This window comes from Tympanuchus pallidicinctus, unplaced genomic scaffold, assembly GCF_026119805.1.
Source record: "Tympanuchus pallidicinctus isolate F22 unplaced genomic scaffold, pur_lepc_1.0 scaffold6, whole genome shotgun sequence".
In the NCBI taxonomy this organism is placed as follows: Eukaryota; Metazoa; Chordata; class Aves; order Galliformes; family Phasianidae; genus Tympanuchus; species Tympanuchus pallidicinctus.
The window spans coordinates 14280511-14297239 of NW_026294780.1; the positions used below are offsets into that span (position 1 = coordinate 14280511).

The window sequence follows — 16729 nt, forward strand, 5'->3', positions numbered from 1 at the left end:
AAAACCTGCCTATGACTTGTAGTATTGGAAAGATAAATTATCTCTAATGTAAAAGGACAGTTGCAGTATCTTGAATTCATTCAACACACTAGTTTTCATTTAACACAAGACAAATGACATTCTGATTGCTGTCCATTTTCTCATATACTCCTTCTGAATGCACAATGGCAGTAGGAATTAGATAACAGATTAAAATAGGCAAACATTTGGCTAAAACAGAGAAAATGGTCATTAATGTTTAGCAAAGAATAATTCTCCCACACAGACTCACTGCATAAAACAAGTTACTTATATTTTGTGAATGCTTATGATCTTCACCTAAAGGAAGACAGAAATACAAGTTTTATCTTTCCTGCAAATCAAAGCATGAGAAGCAATGAACTCTTGCTCTCAGAACCAAAGGATACATTTAAACAGGTTCTTCAACTAGCTCTCCCACATATATAGGCTGCTCCAAAAGTAATGTCTCCTGTTTTATTCTGTCAGCCCATAATGTGAGAGGCAGATTTTGGTGGTAGAGTTGGTGGAGGCTGAACCTTCCCACCAATGTTCTGTTACACGTGGTTGTGACAGAGGGCAGCAGAGGGGCACTCTGACACAATGGCACCTGACATGGAAGTGCACATGAAGCAAAGATGTGGATATGAATTTCTCCATGAAGAAAAAATGGCACCCATTGACATTCTTTGATGCTTGCTGAACGTTGTAAGAGAAAAAACAGTGGATGTGAGCACAGTGAGACGGTGGGTGGTGCATTTCAGCAGTAGTGACAGCAGCAATGGGTCATCTCTACTGGTGCAGATTGCTTTGAGTGTGGCATGTGGGGTTGCGTTCATCATTGGGGAAAATGCATAGCAAGTGGTGGTGAGCGTGTTGAAAAACTGTTTTGTAGATGAAAATATGCTCTCTCACATAATGTTATTGTGCTCTTTGTATTTGTTGTAGTTTCCCTGGAAATAAATAGGAGATACTACTTTTGCAGTGACCTACTTCATGTGAACTGTATGATACATACCATGTAGGCTTCTAAACTGATTTCTCAGATAAATCAAACAAAAAACTGACTCAGAGAATGACTCGTGACTAGTGCAATTGAGCAAATATGTAAATACTGTCCAGCTGAAGCTCCTAATGTTCAGAAACCACTCCAGGTATGTTCAATTACAGTAGTGAGATTCACAAATCACAAAGATTGTTTTAAACCAGGACAACTCAAAGATAATTTTTCACCAGAAAAGTACCAGTTATTGTTTTTGAAGTATATTCTCCACTTGCATCTGAAATTACAGGATTAATCATGAATATAATTTCTTTCCCAATTGTCCCACAACTCTGAAGTGGTTGTTAAGCAGAGAAAACTCCTTGAAGATGACTGCAAGCTACTCCCTTCAAGCTCTCAAGATCCTCTTCTAACTTGCTCCCTAGTGTGATAATTTGTGTCCTTAGCTTAACAAATTTCTAAAATTGACATGTAACTTTGAAATCAGAAACAATTGCAAATCTGATAAAAATAATAAGATTGGATGGAGACTGCATGCTGACAACTGAGTAAGCACAAAAAATGTGAGATTTTTCCACCCGAGGATAAAAAGGGATGCTAAGAAGGAGCCCCTACAGAAGAACATTCCCGTATGTTCCTGTTTTCTGCAGTTTGTTTTTTGGCCTCTCCCCAGAACATACTCAATAGCCCTGTCACTAAGCCAATTTTTGAGCAAACTGACAAGCTAGTCCTCGATATTCAAGGCTGCAAATACTGAAGAAGAGTAAGTAAATGTGAAAATTAAGACTACAATAAATCATTAATTTTAAGAAAAAAACATCAACAAGATTCAGGAAGGTTTCATGCCAGACACAATTCAAAGTGCAAGAAACAGAAGTAGTGTGTGAGGTAATATTAACTGCTGACTAAAATAGAATCTCATTGGGATTTTTTTCTAAGATCACTGAACAAGAAATGAAACACAAAAGTTGTGTTGATCTTCACTTCCTGCTATGGAAGGAGATACAGTGCTTCTGAAAAGGGGGAAAAAAATTGGAATTAATTCAAACCAGGAAGTGCTGTAAATCTTACAATAAACCTTGATCCTTTTAACTTAGCTTGCTTTACCAAAAGACCACATATGTTCAACCTTTTCAGGTTAACTTAACGTTTGAGGTTAATTTGATGACCATGTGGGAGTTTGTTAAACGCCGCATGTATACACAGTAAAAGGAAGTAGCACAGACCATCTTATTAAGCATGACTTCAGTATAGCTAAACAGATTGCAACAGTACATGAGATTGCAAATGTCTTAAAAGAACAATGAAGAAGATAAAGGGAGTAAATAAAACTACATCCTGGCTCCAATACTGGTTCTGCCCAGAGAGTAAATACCTTCTTGTTGACAATTCTCCATCTGGAAAAGCAAAACTACGCTGTAAGGATAGCTAGTAACTTTTTGTTGAAGTGAGGCATCTCTGCTTATTCATTAGGGAAACAGTAAGTACTTTTTTTTTCCACTGTTGCATTATTTTTTCAAATCTCCTTTCCTCGTTAAGGTTTATAATCCTCAACAGCCATGAAAGGAGGGAAAATATAACTTCCTCCTAACTCATAACATACTATGGCATTACACCACATATGCTAGTGCCTTTAATTAAATAAGCATTTTAAACAGCACTAATGTTGAGCAATACATTTTTTTCCCACTTCAAGAGTTGCATGCACAATCAGATTTTGTCTTCTGAAGATTCATTTTGTATGTATTGAAGTGACACAACTAATTTTTACATTTCTTCTTCCTTTGCATATATTCACACCCCAAACATCACAGAATAGCACTTAGCAAAGGTCTGTTCCTCGTAAGAAGACTCACAGATGGCCTAAATCTTAATAAGTGGGGACAAAGAGGAAACCATAGGCAGAGACTGGGGAAATGGCAAGGATGCAGGCTCAAGGAGCTCAGAGTCACTAAACTGATTGGAAGAGGAACCTAACAAGTCAACTCTTGTATTATTACCCTTAATCACGTGTGCATGTTTGTTTTTTTGTTCAAATGTGTGTCTTCCTTACATACTTTTTTTTTTTCTCCTCAGTGAACATGCTGGTTACATCTGTAAATGTAATACTAATTTTAAAAGAGTAATTTGAAATATTTTTGATAGCCAAGAAGAGAGCCGATGTAGCTTTTGTAGAATTCATATTCCTTACACAAGAAAGGAAAATTCTCCAAAGAAACGACACCTTTTTAACCTTTTCCACAAACTCAAAATATACTTTCTTGTAGTATTTCATTAAATTATGTGATGAAAATTGCCACATATAAACGTACGGATGCAGTGACTCTCTGACCTATTAACACAATGACTATTTTGTACCAGTTTTCTTGAAGGATTCATCACAGGGGATAAGTGGTGGCCTGTGTATCAGTATCCCAGAGCCTACACACTCCTTCAGCATTCTGAATACAACTTTAGAAGTAATATCTTTCTGTCTACAAACTAAGTAAGGCATCAAGGATTTAAAAATTTACTTTTATAACATTGCAATTTATAATACTATCGTTTTATATTATTGGAAAAGGAATTGCAAAAGCTTTTTCACAATAAGAGTTAAGAAATAAAAATGATTTCACAAATCTTAAGTGTGACCGCTCTCAGAAATCTGCTGACAATGTCATCTATTTTAGATATTTCTACTTTCTCTCGCAGCGTACATCTTATCATGATTATAAATTCCACCCCTCAAATCATGCGTTCCTTCACTCTAACTGACAAAAAGAATAAAGATTTCAGAATAAGAAAAACCCTACATTAAAAAAGAACTCAGGGAAAAAAAAATTTTAAAAAGCCCAACAGCTACAAAATGAGGCTGAAGTTTTATCAAAAAAAAGTCAATAAAGACTTCTGAGTGGAGGAAGAAAAACATTTGCCAGAATCAATGCACTGGTATCTCTGAAGATTAACACCCTCTTCATCTTAAAATGCATATTAAACTGATTCCAGCTCATAAACTGCCCTAAAAAAATTATTTGGCGATGCTCTGAAATTGATTTCAAAAGGAAGAAACAGATCTCTTTTGATGGCCACACTGCTTGGGAACTTTTCTAACTTTGGAGGGATGACAGCTGTGATGCTGCTTTTTCTGACAGTCACTGTGTAACTTGGCTTAGCCCAATACGTCATTTAGCATTTCATAGACACTAAATGGTCACAAGTTTTGCAGGTGTTATTAGAGAGGAAAGGCTTTTTCAAAAAACTGTGCACAAAATGTATTTTCCAGAATCAATATGCTAGCAAAATTTACAGTGGTAAGACTGTTGACATGCACAAGCTTTTTTGGCATATGAAAAACACACTGAAGATGCTTCCCAGAGCACTGTCACACACCTTACACACACCTCTCTGCCTTGGCAGACTGCACCATCTGTTTATATTTACAATAGTTATTGTAAAGTTAAGCCAACTTACCCTTTGCCACAAAATGCAACAAGGAACACCATTCTGAGAAAAAATAATAGCTCTTCATTTCTGCTACAGAAATTGTTCCCTGATTCATCATGAGAGAAGAGTGTCAGACAAGAAAAGTGTCCACTTTCCCCTTCCTCTGCTCAGAACAAACTGCCCTCAGAAGGCAAGAGCCTTCCTATAAACTGAACTTTGTTCCACAATTGCAACAGGTGGCCCAAGATGACTTTACAAATATATTTTCCTCCAGTGGTGCCATTGTTCTTGTAATCTTCTCTTTAATGATAGTGCTCTCCTCTGATGTCTCCACCCCAAGTATTTGCAGACTGCTGATATACCCACTGTCTCATACAGTATATCTTGACCATAGGCTCAGGCCCTAGACACATTTTCTCTAGTGTTAGCCTTCAACAAGGCAAAGCAAAACTGTCTTTCAATGAGACATTTGTAACACTATCTGGAATGAGCTATACTGAATTTCTCAGTCATGGTTTCAATATTTCTACGCAGATTATCATCTTTTGGGGGGGATTCACCCCCAAGCCTCTTCTACAAATTTTTGCTGGACAAAGTACAATGGCATTTCTAGCAGATAATGGAACATTCAAACATATAAACTTCAAGTCTCAAATCTCTTTTCAACACATTTATCTAGTCAGTAAATGAACATAGCAACAGCAAACACAGCTTTATAAGCCTGGGCCTGTATAGAATGGCTAACAGTAATTAATTTGTAGTGCCAAACTTGAATGCTGATCAGAAATCTCAGTGTTTACACAGATCAAGGCAGGTTTTCACCATGTCAAAGCCTTCAGGTACTGAAGTATTCCTTCCCCTACTGTATTTATAGAAAGTCTGGAATATATTTAATCTGACATTGGCTGATTCCTTGCACTTCGCTATCTGTCCTGTAAGCATAGACCACATGCTCTTCCCACACCAAAAAGACCAATATCCAACAAAAATACTCATATGACACTTAGATAAAGAGTGAGAAGCAGAAGAACCTGTGAGGATGCTCTGATAGCACCACTCTGGGAAGTCCACTGCAATAGGCCACAGCAGTAAACTTGCCAAAACTATCTGGTAAAACTTCCCCTCCGTGTGGACGACACATCCCATAGGAGACTGTTTGAAGCCACATGTCTCCGGGGATGGTCTCCCTCACAAACTCTACAGCTGCTGTTGTACCTGCCTACAGAATCACACAGAAGATGTACAGTTAGAGATGGAAGCCAAGACCATGACACCCTTAATATTTTGTAACCTGAGGCCTGGTCATATAAGCCTAGGACCTCCCTGCACAGGCAGGAGGGGAAATATGGTGGTCAGCCTCAAATCCCTATGGTCCAAAGAGTATGCATCACTGGAGAAAGGGTAGGCCAAGTCAGAGGGATAAAGGCTGAACATGGGGAAAAGACTTCTACAGAGAGCAGCCAGAACAGGGTTAAGCCAAGGAGGACAGACCCAATCCTCCACAAAGCGGGAGTAAATAAAGTTGTCTTTGTTAAAATGAAAGTAGAGGCAGGTTTGATGAAGCATAAAGATTTGGGAAGCCAGCACAGCCTCTCTCATAAAAGTAAATAAGGTGGTGCAAAACCAGTCTATGAACTAGGACATTTACTATTCACATGAAGATTTCTGTAGTTTTTTTAACATGGAGGGAAGGAGTGAAACGACAGTGAGCAAAACTGCTCTCGGTAGTTTCCAGAGATGGGAATGGGAAATGGGAAAAGAACGAAGCCCTGCAAGACTTGGGGCAACAGGATAGAGCGGCTTAATTTTGTCACAAGTAGAGAAGAGATGCACACATCATGGGATTCACAGACTGAAAGTATAGTAACTTTGGAAATAAGTGCTTGCCAAAACTGTAATTTTAGCCAGAGCAGCAACAGGACAGAAATGCTCCCAGACTATATGATCTCTCCTTTTCCACAGTCTAAAACCTTGATCCACATTTGGTGTACCATTTGGTCTGAAACTGCCACTGAATGCTAGTTAAAGTCTTCCAACAGGAAGGTGGAAAGACTGTTATCAGTGCAAAAGGCCATAAAATGGCTTTGACCAAAACAATGGACTAATTCTTACTGTATATGTAAGGTTAACATTAGAACCATATAATTGCTTTTCTACTGTCAACATAAAATGGATAACAGGAAGGAAAGGAAACAGAATTTTTGCATACTTGTAGACTTCAAAAAGAAAAGACCGCAGCTCAATCAAAAGGAGTTTTGGTATAATGATAATAAAGAGAGAGAGCTTCCTGCAGAATCATATAGCTTTCTGACTGTACACATCCTTATGTAGTGAAAAGAACCTCTAAGTAAGAGACAATTGTATAGCATTGTAAGATTTATATCAGAAATCTAATTCTGAAGGAGATAAGCCTAAGATGAGGATTTTTCTTTACATTAGTACATGTTCAATATATTAAATCCACGTTTTCCTCCTGTGCAGTCAAAGTTTTGCCTACACTTGGGATTTGCCCCAGTTCCTTCATGAATGACCAGCAGGCACCCAAAATTCAGAAGTAAATAGATATTTGAAAATAGTGCCAGTGAGAACTTTTATGGTTACATTTTGAATTTAACTGCAATGTGCCTACAAGTGAGTTATGGCTGAATCCTAAATAAAGGTCAGGCTAAACTCGAGGAGGCCTTGTTTTGCACTGGTTTGAAATATTGCATCCCACGTGCTTTAAGCATGGCTGAATTCCTCCCACTGTTTTTCACTGTGATTCCCAGCAATTAGCATAAAACTTTCTTTCTGATCAAAATTAAATTAATTGTAGAATTTTGATGATTAGTTAACACTCCTAGGGGTACCAAACCTTGACCTCAAGAATATTGAGATCAGCTAAGTCAGGAAAGGTAAAATATTTGCATTTTGAAAGTTACAAATAAAAAAAGTTATTAAAAAATCATGTTTTTCATTCCAAGCACCAAAGACTACATAAGACTCAGTGAGCACAACACAAAAGAGGAGGAGCAAAAGGAAACATCATAGAGGCCTTTTTCTCTTCCTAACTTTTCCCAAGTACAAGTGTCAGCATGAAAAAAAGGAATACTGAGAGCTTTTAAAAGTGTATACTTATTTAAAAAACTGCTTAGCACATTTTGACTTCAATTTAACGTGCTGCAAATTAATTTAAAAAATCAACTGAAAAAAAATCCTTTTTTTAAAAAAAAACTACAATAGGTCACTGTGTATACAGAACCAGGAAAGGATTCATTAACTATTGAAAAACCTGTTTTGTCTTACCTCAGCCAGTCAAGGCTAACCGATCTCAGGGAAAAACCTCAGCAAAACATAGCCTTACTAAACACAAAGATGATATAATTTTTACTTTTACTAAGATATGATTATACAACATACTGTATGAAACAAGACTTCATGCTGACTAGATATTGGCAAGTCCCAAATTTGATACATTACATTCAAAGACTGGAGTCTTTAAGTACAGTTACAGTTTTTTTGATGTAGTTACTTATGTTGTCCCTGTTTGCTGCAGGGGAGTTGGTCTGGATGACCTTTAAGGGTCCCTTCCAACTTGAAAAATTCTGTGATTCTATGTTTTTAATAGTGGAACACTCAATGAAGTTCTTTTACAGTACTGAAGGCAGGTTGATGTAAAGCATTACCATCTGTGTTTGTCAGATACTATCATACACTGGAGCAGCAAGGAAAAATAAAATTGCATATACATATAATGTTTTTCTCCTGTAAGTGACAGTGAGCAATCACTATGCAGAGGTAACATCTCATATGGATAAAGATTTAAATATTTTAACTATAACAAATGCTGGCTCCCTGCATGAGCATACTTTGAGAAAACATGCTAGCTCCTGCAAGAATCACTGGAGTTGTGAAAATCAGCAAGCCCAGTAGGAGGCTCCTTATTGCTTTTATGCACCTCACATGCTGCTCAAACTTAAATGCAAACATTCTGTGCAGAGGTAAATCACAAAACAGGATCAACTATACAATCACCTCACCAGAGCATATTTGGCGTGTGTGATTTCGCGAGTGCCTTCTACTGTGAAGGATTTGGCTGAATCTTGGTAGGATCCTAAAGTGACTTTCATGTCCATCCTTTAAAAGCCGACGTTGAGACATGGATGTGTATCTCTGTATCTTCAGCAAGTTATTCACTGAAGGAAATAAAAATCAGCTCTTCAAAAAAGCACACTTCTGATGCACTGAAACACTGATTTTGCTTGTAAATGTCAATGGAACAGAAGATTTCTTTGTCAAAGTCAAGCACTACAAAAAGAAAAGAAAAGAAAAGATTGAAAAAAGACTCAGATCTAAAGAACTGAAAATAGATGCAGTTCAGTTTTTTTGTATCAGATGTGCTTTTCCTCAGAAACCCATGCCCATTTTTACTACAAAGAAAAGAGAAAAATTAGTTGTAGTTATTGGACAGAAAATGCTGGACAGTTTCCACACAAAGATGCAAGATCTCCTCAGTTTATAGCACACTTCACACAGCAGAGAGATGGGGCATCTTGCTACTGCTTACAGCCTGTTTTCTTGTCTCCAGTGCGAGCAGTATGAATAAAGGAAGCAGAGCTTCTCACATAAGCAAGTTGGATTACCAGATGAAACTTCAAAAAAGCACAGAACTGTCTGGTCTTCAGTGTTTCATCCAAAACAACAGCGGTTTCAGCTGAAGAAAAGCTCCCTCAAAGAATCCAGCCCATCAGTGCTCCAAAGCCGCTTCTCATCCAAAGCAACTGGCCCTGCTGCCGGGGTCTTCACATCCTTCTCATTACTGAGAGGAGAGGTTCAGTAGCTGCACAGGGAGCTGAGGTTTGTAGTGAAGAAGGGCAGCTGAAGGTCTTTCACACGGTCTTGATCTCAGGTTCCAAAATCAGCACTCAGATGTGCAGGAATTTCATGCTGACACTCGCTGTGCTTCCTAGTTTTGGGTCTGAAGCATCCCGTCTCCCTCTGGGGCCTGCACTGCGCTTATGCCAGCAAATTAAAAGCAAATACCATCGGCAATACAGTGTTGTTGATTAGAAATTACTCTTCTGTTCATTTATCCTTAGTCAGACCCTTATCACCAATCTCCTCTCCCTCTCTCCAAATTCATACAGACACAAGAAGTGAGTTGCTCAAAGGCTGAGTGTATCTCCAGAATCTGTAAGCAGAAAGATCTCACAAGAAAAGCTTGAATCTTCCTGGGAGTTAACAAACAACTAATAGGAAGGAAGGGAGGGGAAATTAATCCCATGCTTTCTTAAAACACATCAGGAAACCCTACACTGTCTGTTCCCCCTGTCTCTTTCAATGCAGGAGAGAGGAAATTGATAATAGTGCTTTACTTGGCAGTCAACATTTTCCTCTCAATTCTGTTTAACTATGTCCTGTATGGCTACAGATCTACCACAACCCCACATATAGCACTGTGCACATCAAACTGAAAAAGTATTCTGAAGTCTGGTTCCCAATGATCATTATTCTGAAAGCAAATTACAACAAACTTGCTTAAGTCATATTGAAGTAAATATTAAATAACTTAGTATACTAGATTGAAGATAGCTGGTTAGCAGAGGAGAAAATGCTTGACTTTTAGCAGGAAATCACAGGCAAATGTGACCGTCTTGACATGTGATGATCAAGAGAGGTAGAAAAATGAATAATAACTGATGCATCTCATTCAAACATCACTTATTTCCCAAATTCATTCTAATAAGAAAATGGACCCTACATAATGCAGTTGTGCTACTCATCCTGGATCAGAGTCCTATCAGGCTTATTTAAGTAATAGAGGAATTAAAAGGAAGAAAGGAAGGAAGGGAAAAGTCTATTGATGGAAAACCACCACGATGTACACCACCACTGTACTACATATTTAGGGTTCAAACAAAAGAGAATGCAACTCAAATAGGCAGAACATCACTGTTAGACAAAATCCAACATTTTCTGGGGTTGCTTTGCACTTGGAGTTCTTCCTGGCAAGCAGTCCACTCCTTCTTTGGGGCTTTTGGGGCTCACCACACGCCCGCCCAAAGGAGCCAGTCTGGCCCTTGACTGGCACAGGATAAGAACACACATCACCCTCTAGCAGCCAAGGCACCAGCCAGAATAGTGACTGTCCCAGTGAGGCATCAAGTGTGCTGTAACACACACATGGTGTGTTAGTGGTACATGGTGAACATCTCATCAACAGGGATTATTACAGTGAAGCATAAAAATGTTCTCCTTGCTTTCTTCCTGTATTTAATGCACACAGAAGATTGATGACTTGAGTTGTAAAGTTGTTAAGTACACAAAATCCTACCAAAAGCTAGCCATTAGCTATATCCCCATCCACAAAACAAGCTTTTAATCTTCTTTTGAGCACTCAGATATGTGCCTAGAAGCAAAAAATTAATCACAACAATGGCTGCGGTAGAGTGCAATCAGAAGGAAACAGATGGTGTAAAGCAGTGTTTTCCAAACAGCAGCAGCCTCTATCTCCAGGAAAATAACCAGAATAATTTCCCTCGCTGTTGGCATTACTGTAACAAAAGCTTGTATTAGAAGAGTTTCTTTTCTGCTCTGTATAGCATCAGGAAACCCCTTAGCAGTTTAAAGATGGTAATATTCTGTGGGTTTATATGGCAGATCCAAGTAGACCAGCACCTATTTTTTCTTTCTTATTACATAAACAGTAGTATTTGATGGGCAACTCTTCCACTCTGTGAATATCTTTAAGTGGCCACAAACAGCTCAATGCAGTCAACAAAATCTTGGCAAGGAACGGCTTGTGTTTTTCTCAACTTCCATCTCTGGGTCTGCTTTTGACTGCAGGCACAGTGTTAAACATTCACAGCATCCATGATAAATTACATCTGTATCCTCTCTGTAATTCTTCCCAGGAACTCTTGCAAAATTTTTATTCATAAAATAACTTCAAGTTTTCTAAAAGATCATTAAATTAAATTGCCATCAGTTTCATTATTGCTGGATGTTCTCCTTGTTCCTTTTAATCTTTTTGTTGCTATGGGAGTCTTTTCTTTATGGAAGAACGCCCCAATATGTTTTTTCCCCCCACATCTTAACAAGTATTTACAGACCCTTCCTTACATCCTTACATTAAATGCAGAGCTCTGAAAAGTTTGCATTACATGACAACACATATCTCCTAGCAGTACACTGCAGGAGGCTCTGACAGCAGAATCACACTGCATTAGCACACAGATTTATGTTGCTGTGTTTCTTCCACTCAGAATAAGTTAATCTTCACGCCTGCTGAATCATAGAATCATAGAATCATAGAATCACCAAGGTTGGAAAAGACCTAAAAGATCACCCAGTCCAACCGTTCACCTATTCCCAATAGCTCCTACTAAACCATGTCCCTCAACACAACATCCAGCCTTTCCTTGAACACCCCCAGGGTCGGTGACTCCACCACCTCCCTGGGCAGTCCATTCCAGTGCCTGACCACCCTTTCTGAAAAGTAATACTTCCTCATGTCCAGCCTGAATCTCCCCTGCCGTAGCTTGAAGCCATTCCCCCTGGTCCTATCACTAATGACACGAGAGAAGAGGCCGACCCCCAGCTCACTACAGCCTCCCTTCAGGAAGTTATAGAGAGCAATGAGGTCTCCCCTGAGCCTCCTCTTCTCCAGGCTGAACATTCCCAGCTCCTTCAGCCTCTCCTCATATGGCCTGTGTTCCAGATCCCTCACCAGCTTTGTTGCCTTCCTTTGAACACGTTCCAGGGCCTCAATATCTTTCTTGCAGTGAGGGGCCCAAAACTGGGCACAGTAATAAGATACTGATAAGTCACTGCCACCAGTGTTGCCATTTCTTCTTGATTTTATATCTTGTTTCTTAGGGAAAAGACTGCATCTTATAGGCAAGAAATCATGCATGGTACTTCCTACAGGTTGCATTTCAAAATCCCACTGTGCACACACAGTGCAGGAGTCCATCCATGAGATCTATACCTATCGATTATCCTGTCCTTTTCTCTTGAGTCCCTGCAGGTAGGATTTTCTGCAGAGTAACTTTACTGTCAGAAGGGGCATCACATCTCTGATAAAAGTATAGAGGAGTGCAGGAGAGATCTTGCATGAAGAACGTAAAAGACTATGAAAATTATATGGGGATCTTCATCATACCATATGCAAAAACAGTTCTGAAATTGCTGCTTCTTGAAACACTAAAAAACAAACACACATACAAGCTAAATCTCAGTCTTTTGAAAAAAGGTGCAAGTGCCACGTGTATCTTTCAGTCTCAATGCATTTTCAGTAATAGTGGAAATTAAATGAGGGGGAAGAAAAGCACACCACAAGAGATCTGTTGTTTAGCTTCCTCTGTTTAAACCATGCTCCATTAGTTATCTCTGCACACAAATGATACTTGCTTAGTTGAAAATGGTAGCACAAACATCTAACTTGGACTCATATTGTGTTATTGAACAAAAATATTGTTTTGCGCACATTGGAAAGATAATACATAAGTTATTTCTGATCTGAAATGCAACCCATTTTATAGAGATACGCAGTAACAAGGGAACACTAGTTGTTACGATGCTTAGTCCTGAGCTTTCTTATAACCATACTTAGATGTCAAATTATGGCAAGTAATGTGTTGATTTTTCAAATGAAAAACAAGTTGACAAAAATTAATCCATGCCAGGGGCTAATCACTAGTCTAAAATAATGAAGAGTCAGCTAGAGGCTGATTTTAAATGATAAAGGAAGGGTAGCTGAGATTTCGAAGACACAGAACTTGATATTTTTGCATCTAGAAACACTACAGGGCTGTGGTAGAAGGAAAACATTGAGAGAATATCTATATCTATTTATAATTACACATTATGTTGCTGGACCACAGCTGCCACTCTTTCTTTTAAAACAATCACTTGAAAAGAGTTCAGCCATTACCATATAAAATAAATCCCCAAATCGATAAAATAAGTGTGCAACACGAAAAAAAAATTGCAAAATATAAAATTAGGGTTTCAATATTCTGAAAGTCTTAGTATTTCACTGTATAGACAACTACGAAACTTTAAAAACCTATCATCTGCCCCTCTAATTTAAGCAATTTTATCCCCGCATGTCTGAATTTGCTATGGGTTAGCAATAAACTTGACACCTGTCTCCAAAATAACAACTTACTCCATCATTAGGGATAAAAATACTCAGCAAATCGCATCTGCTCACACAAAAAAAAACCAACTAGAAGGGAACAACTCTATGTTACCAGCTAGGCAAGGTGAGGTTTAACATCCTGCAAGACTGCACTTCTTGTTTATCCTTCAGTGTACTAAGTTTAGAAAGCAACTTGCAGTCAGCTTCAAAACTACAGAAGATGTTCTTGGAAAGAGCATGAAAACTGTGCCTGTCCTGGTTCAGGGCAGGAGGCCAGAAAGGGGAAATGCTGGGTGAGCAGCCAGTGCCTGTCTGAAGCCAGAGGTAATGGATCACATTAGAGGTAATTAACCAATTGCTACCTCCAAGTCATTCATTTACTTCAATTCTATCAGGTAAAATGGCATGCTGAGTGACACAACAGGTCACCATTGGGCAGTTTTGCCAGAGGCATGAGGCCCGGCTTATGGTCTGAAGTGAAGATGGGTGAAGAAAACAAAACGATCCAATCAGATTGGATTGCTCACAGAAATTATTTCTGCATCTTCACACATTATTCATATTAATTTCAAAAGATTAGTTTTATTCCCATGCTTTCACACTCCCAGCCCATGTCTGTTCTTCACCCAGTTGCCTGTTGTTGAGGCTATGAAGACAGCACAAGGGAAGGAGACAACCAAAGGTAGGTGGCTGAGAGGGGATTTCTCTGACAAAAGCAGAAAGAAAGGGATGGAGACCATGGAATCTCTGTCTCACCATGCACTGTCATGCCTGGAAGCCATGAAGCCATGGGTAAGGGGATGTTACTGACATGAACTGGGTAAAACAATGGCAGGGAAATGAATAATCTTTTTTCAAAAACCAATTATGTCTTTGTACATATATGTGTATATAAATACATATATATATATATATTTAACAGAATAATAAATGCAGTCAACAGCATTTACTGGGCTTCTACAAAACAGCTCTGCGCAGAGGGACAGAAAGCCAAAATTTGATGCTGAAAGAATTTGCTTAGGTTTAAGAGTACTCCATTTGTTTCCAAAAGAATGAATTTGAGCTCAAAAGCAGTATCTTTTAATAACTGAATAGAGTAGGTACATAGTACTTACTCACTGGGTTGATTACTGGCAGAAGCAGCAAGTGAGCGAAAGGACGGGCTCGTATATGTTTACACCATTGCTGGGTAATGCTTGTCTTCCCAGACTGGTCTACCACATTTAAGTTCAGCCCACTAGTGAAACTTCAGTTTCAGAACACTGCCAAACTGGATAGTTTAGAGGGATGACTTTCAGAAAGTCTTTTCCTTGAAGACAATTCCTTTCACAATACAAAATGTGGAATATGGTATTGCTGGCTGCTGCGCCTATGCATCTATACAGTTCGTAGCAGTGGTGGACCTTAGCTACAGCTTTTTAGGTTCTCAGTAGTCTAATGTGTGCAGTAAAAAATGAGTACTGTGCACCTGCACAAAGAGCTGACATCATCTTTCACCATAAGCCACAAACAGCCTTTGAGCTCTCTGTCTCTGCTGTTGTTGTTTCCTTCTGAAAATAGTTTGCTCTTGCCATGTGCTTTGGATCCAAATGATCTTGTGTTCACTTTTCACCTCTCCCTTTCACATTTTAATCCTTTTCCACATTTCACAATCCACATTTCACAATTCTTCTGCATGCACTGTTACACCAATTACAAATTTATATGGCAGTAATCCACTCAGCAAAAAAGAAACACTGCAGTTAATACTCGACAAAGCTGGTATGCAGCCATACATAATACCTTTTAGAGATTTTTCTGAAACACTATAAGAATCTTCAGGCTATAAGAACTAATGTGATTTTTCTCAGGCAACTGTTACAACGCAGCACACTGCAACTTTCTAAAATGCCACAGGGATGCAAAAGTGATATACCACACAAGTGTTTGGAGAAAGAAGGCGATTTCTGTAATATTAATAAACACAAAAAAATTCCTTAACTGCTGATTTTGATGTTACTTACGTAGAACTCCAGCAAAATGTGATTTTTCCCATGTACAGATAAACACATTTAATTGAAATGGGATCAAAGGAGTTACCGGTGGGATGGTCAATGTTTTACTAGACAGACAGTCCAAGTTTAGCCAGTTCAGACTCAGTTTCCCTCATTCTGCTTATCAGGTCGCCAATTCTAATAGAGGTTTTAATTATGCTGTCATAATTAAAGACATTCAAGCAAAAGGGGCTGAATATACACTAAGAAAGAGACCAAGGGTTTTTTGACCATCTGCCAGTGCCAAGGACAAGTCTGTGATTAAGTTAAAAAATGAAAAGCTCTTTGACAACTAAGAATCAAGACAATTTTTCTTCTGAAAACGTAAAACAAACACAGTGTGATGTGCAGTCACTATGGTGTAATTCTTAGAAAGAATGAGAAGCACATTCCATCTATAGCATATTATCGGCAAGTGCCAACACTGAACACTGCCACAGTCACACAGGCACTTTATTGGACATAGAATTCCTGTTCCCAGGGTTTCTTCCTCTTGTTTCTCTTGTGCCAGCATGCTCATTTCTGTGCTGCATTGTGAATTTTACTTGGGCATTTCCAGGTAGGAGTAGCAGGGCAGAGTCACAAAATGTGGCTCCTGGTTAAAGAAGCCAATAACCTTGGCACAAAATGTGACGAGTGGAAAGCTGCTGACGTTATAGAGACCTATCGATTTGAAGGTCGGGAAGATTTATCATCACTATTTCCTCAGATGTGTAGTGCTTTCCTGTTGCCATTCCTGTTGCCATACCTTTAGAGTATTTCAGGAGAGATCTACACATGGTTTAAAAAAATAGCACCACTGATCACTATGGCACTTAGAACTCAAGCACAATGGGCAAATATTTAATTGAAGTTACAGTCTTCGAATATATTGTTACATCAAATCTACTGAAAGACATGGAAGATTTGGTGAATTAAATATGTTAAGCAGAAACAGCAACATGGTCACCTCCTGACATAGTCTCACTGAGAGAAAAGGTCAATTCCAGTCAATGTCCTCTTCTTCCCTTCCACAATTTGGTCCTATTTGTCATATTTGGATTCACAGATCTTTTTCCCTAACCTAAATGACGCTTCTAACTTGTCAAGTAAACGTAGATCTGTGCCAGTTTTTTTTGTTTCTTCCCATATAGAAGAAATGTTACACAT

At 38.7% G+C, this 16729-nt stretch overlaps 2 protein-coding genes across 9 annotated transcripts in view; one reads left to right on the forward strand and one right to left on the reverse strand.

The window, feature by feature from the left end:
* The window catches only part of ADPRHL1 (ADP-ribosylhydrolase like 1), a 400125-nt gene that overhangs the window by 282122 nt on the left and 101274 nt on the right, over window positions 1–16729 (forward strand). The window lies entirely within an intron of this gene.
* MCF2L (MCF.2 cell line derived transforming sequence like) overlaps window positions 1–16729 on the reverse strand; it is a 147447-nt gene that overhangs the window by 86839 nt on the left and 43879 nt on the right. Inside the window, exon 1 of one of the 8 annotated variants that reach the window (XM_052705831.1) lies at window positions 8443–9611. The exons of 6 other annotated variants lie outside the window; for them this stretch is intronic. In XM_052705831.1, coding sequence (XP_052561791.1) covers window positions 8443–8563 — 121 coding nt within the window. In that variant the 5' untranslated portion in view covers window positions 8564–9611. Of the gene's footprint in view, window positions 1–8442; window positions 9612–16729 lie in introns of those variants that run through there. One more of the 8 variants, XM_052705837.1, reaches the window with a different exon arrangement.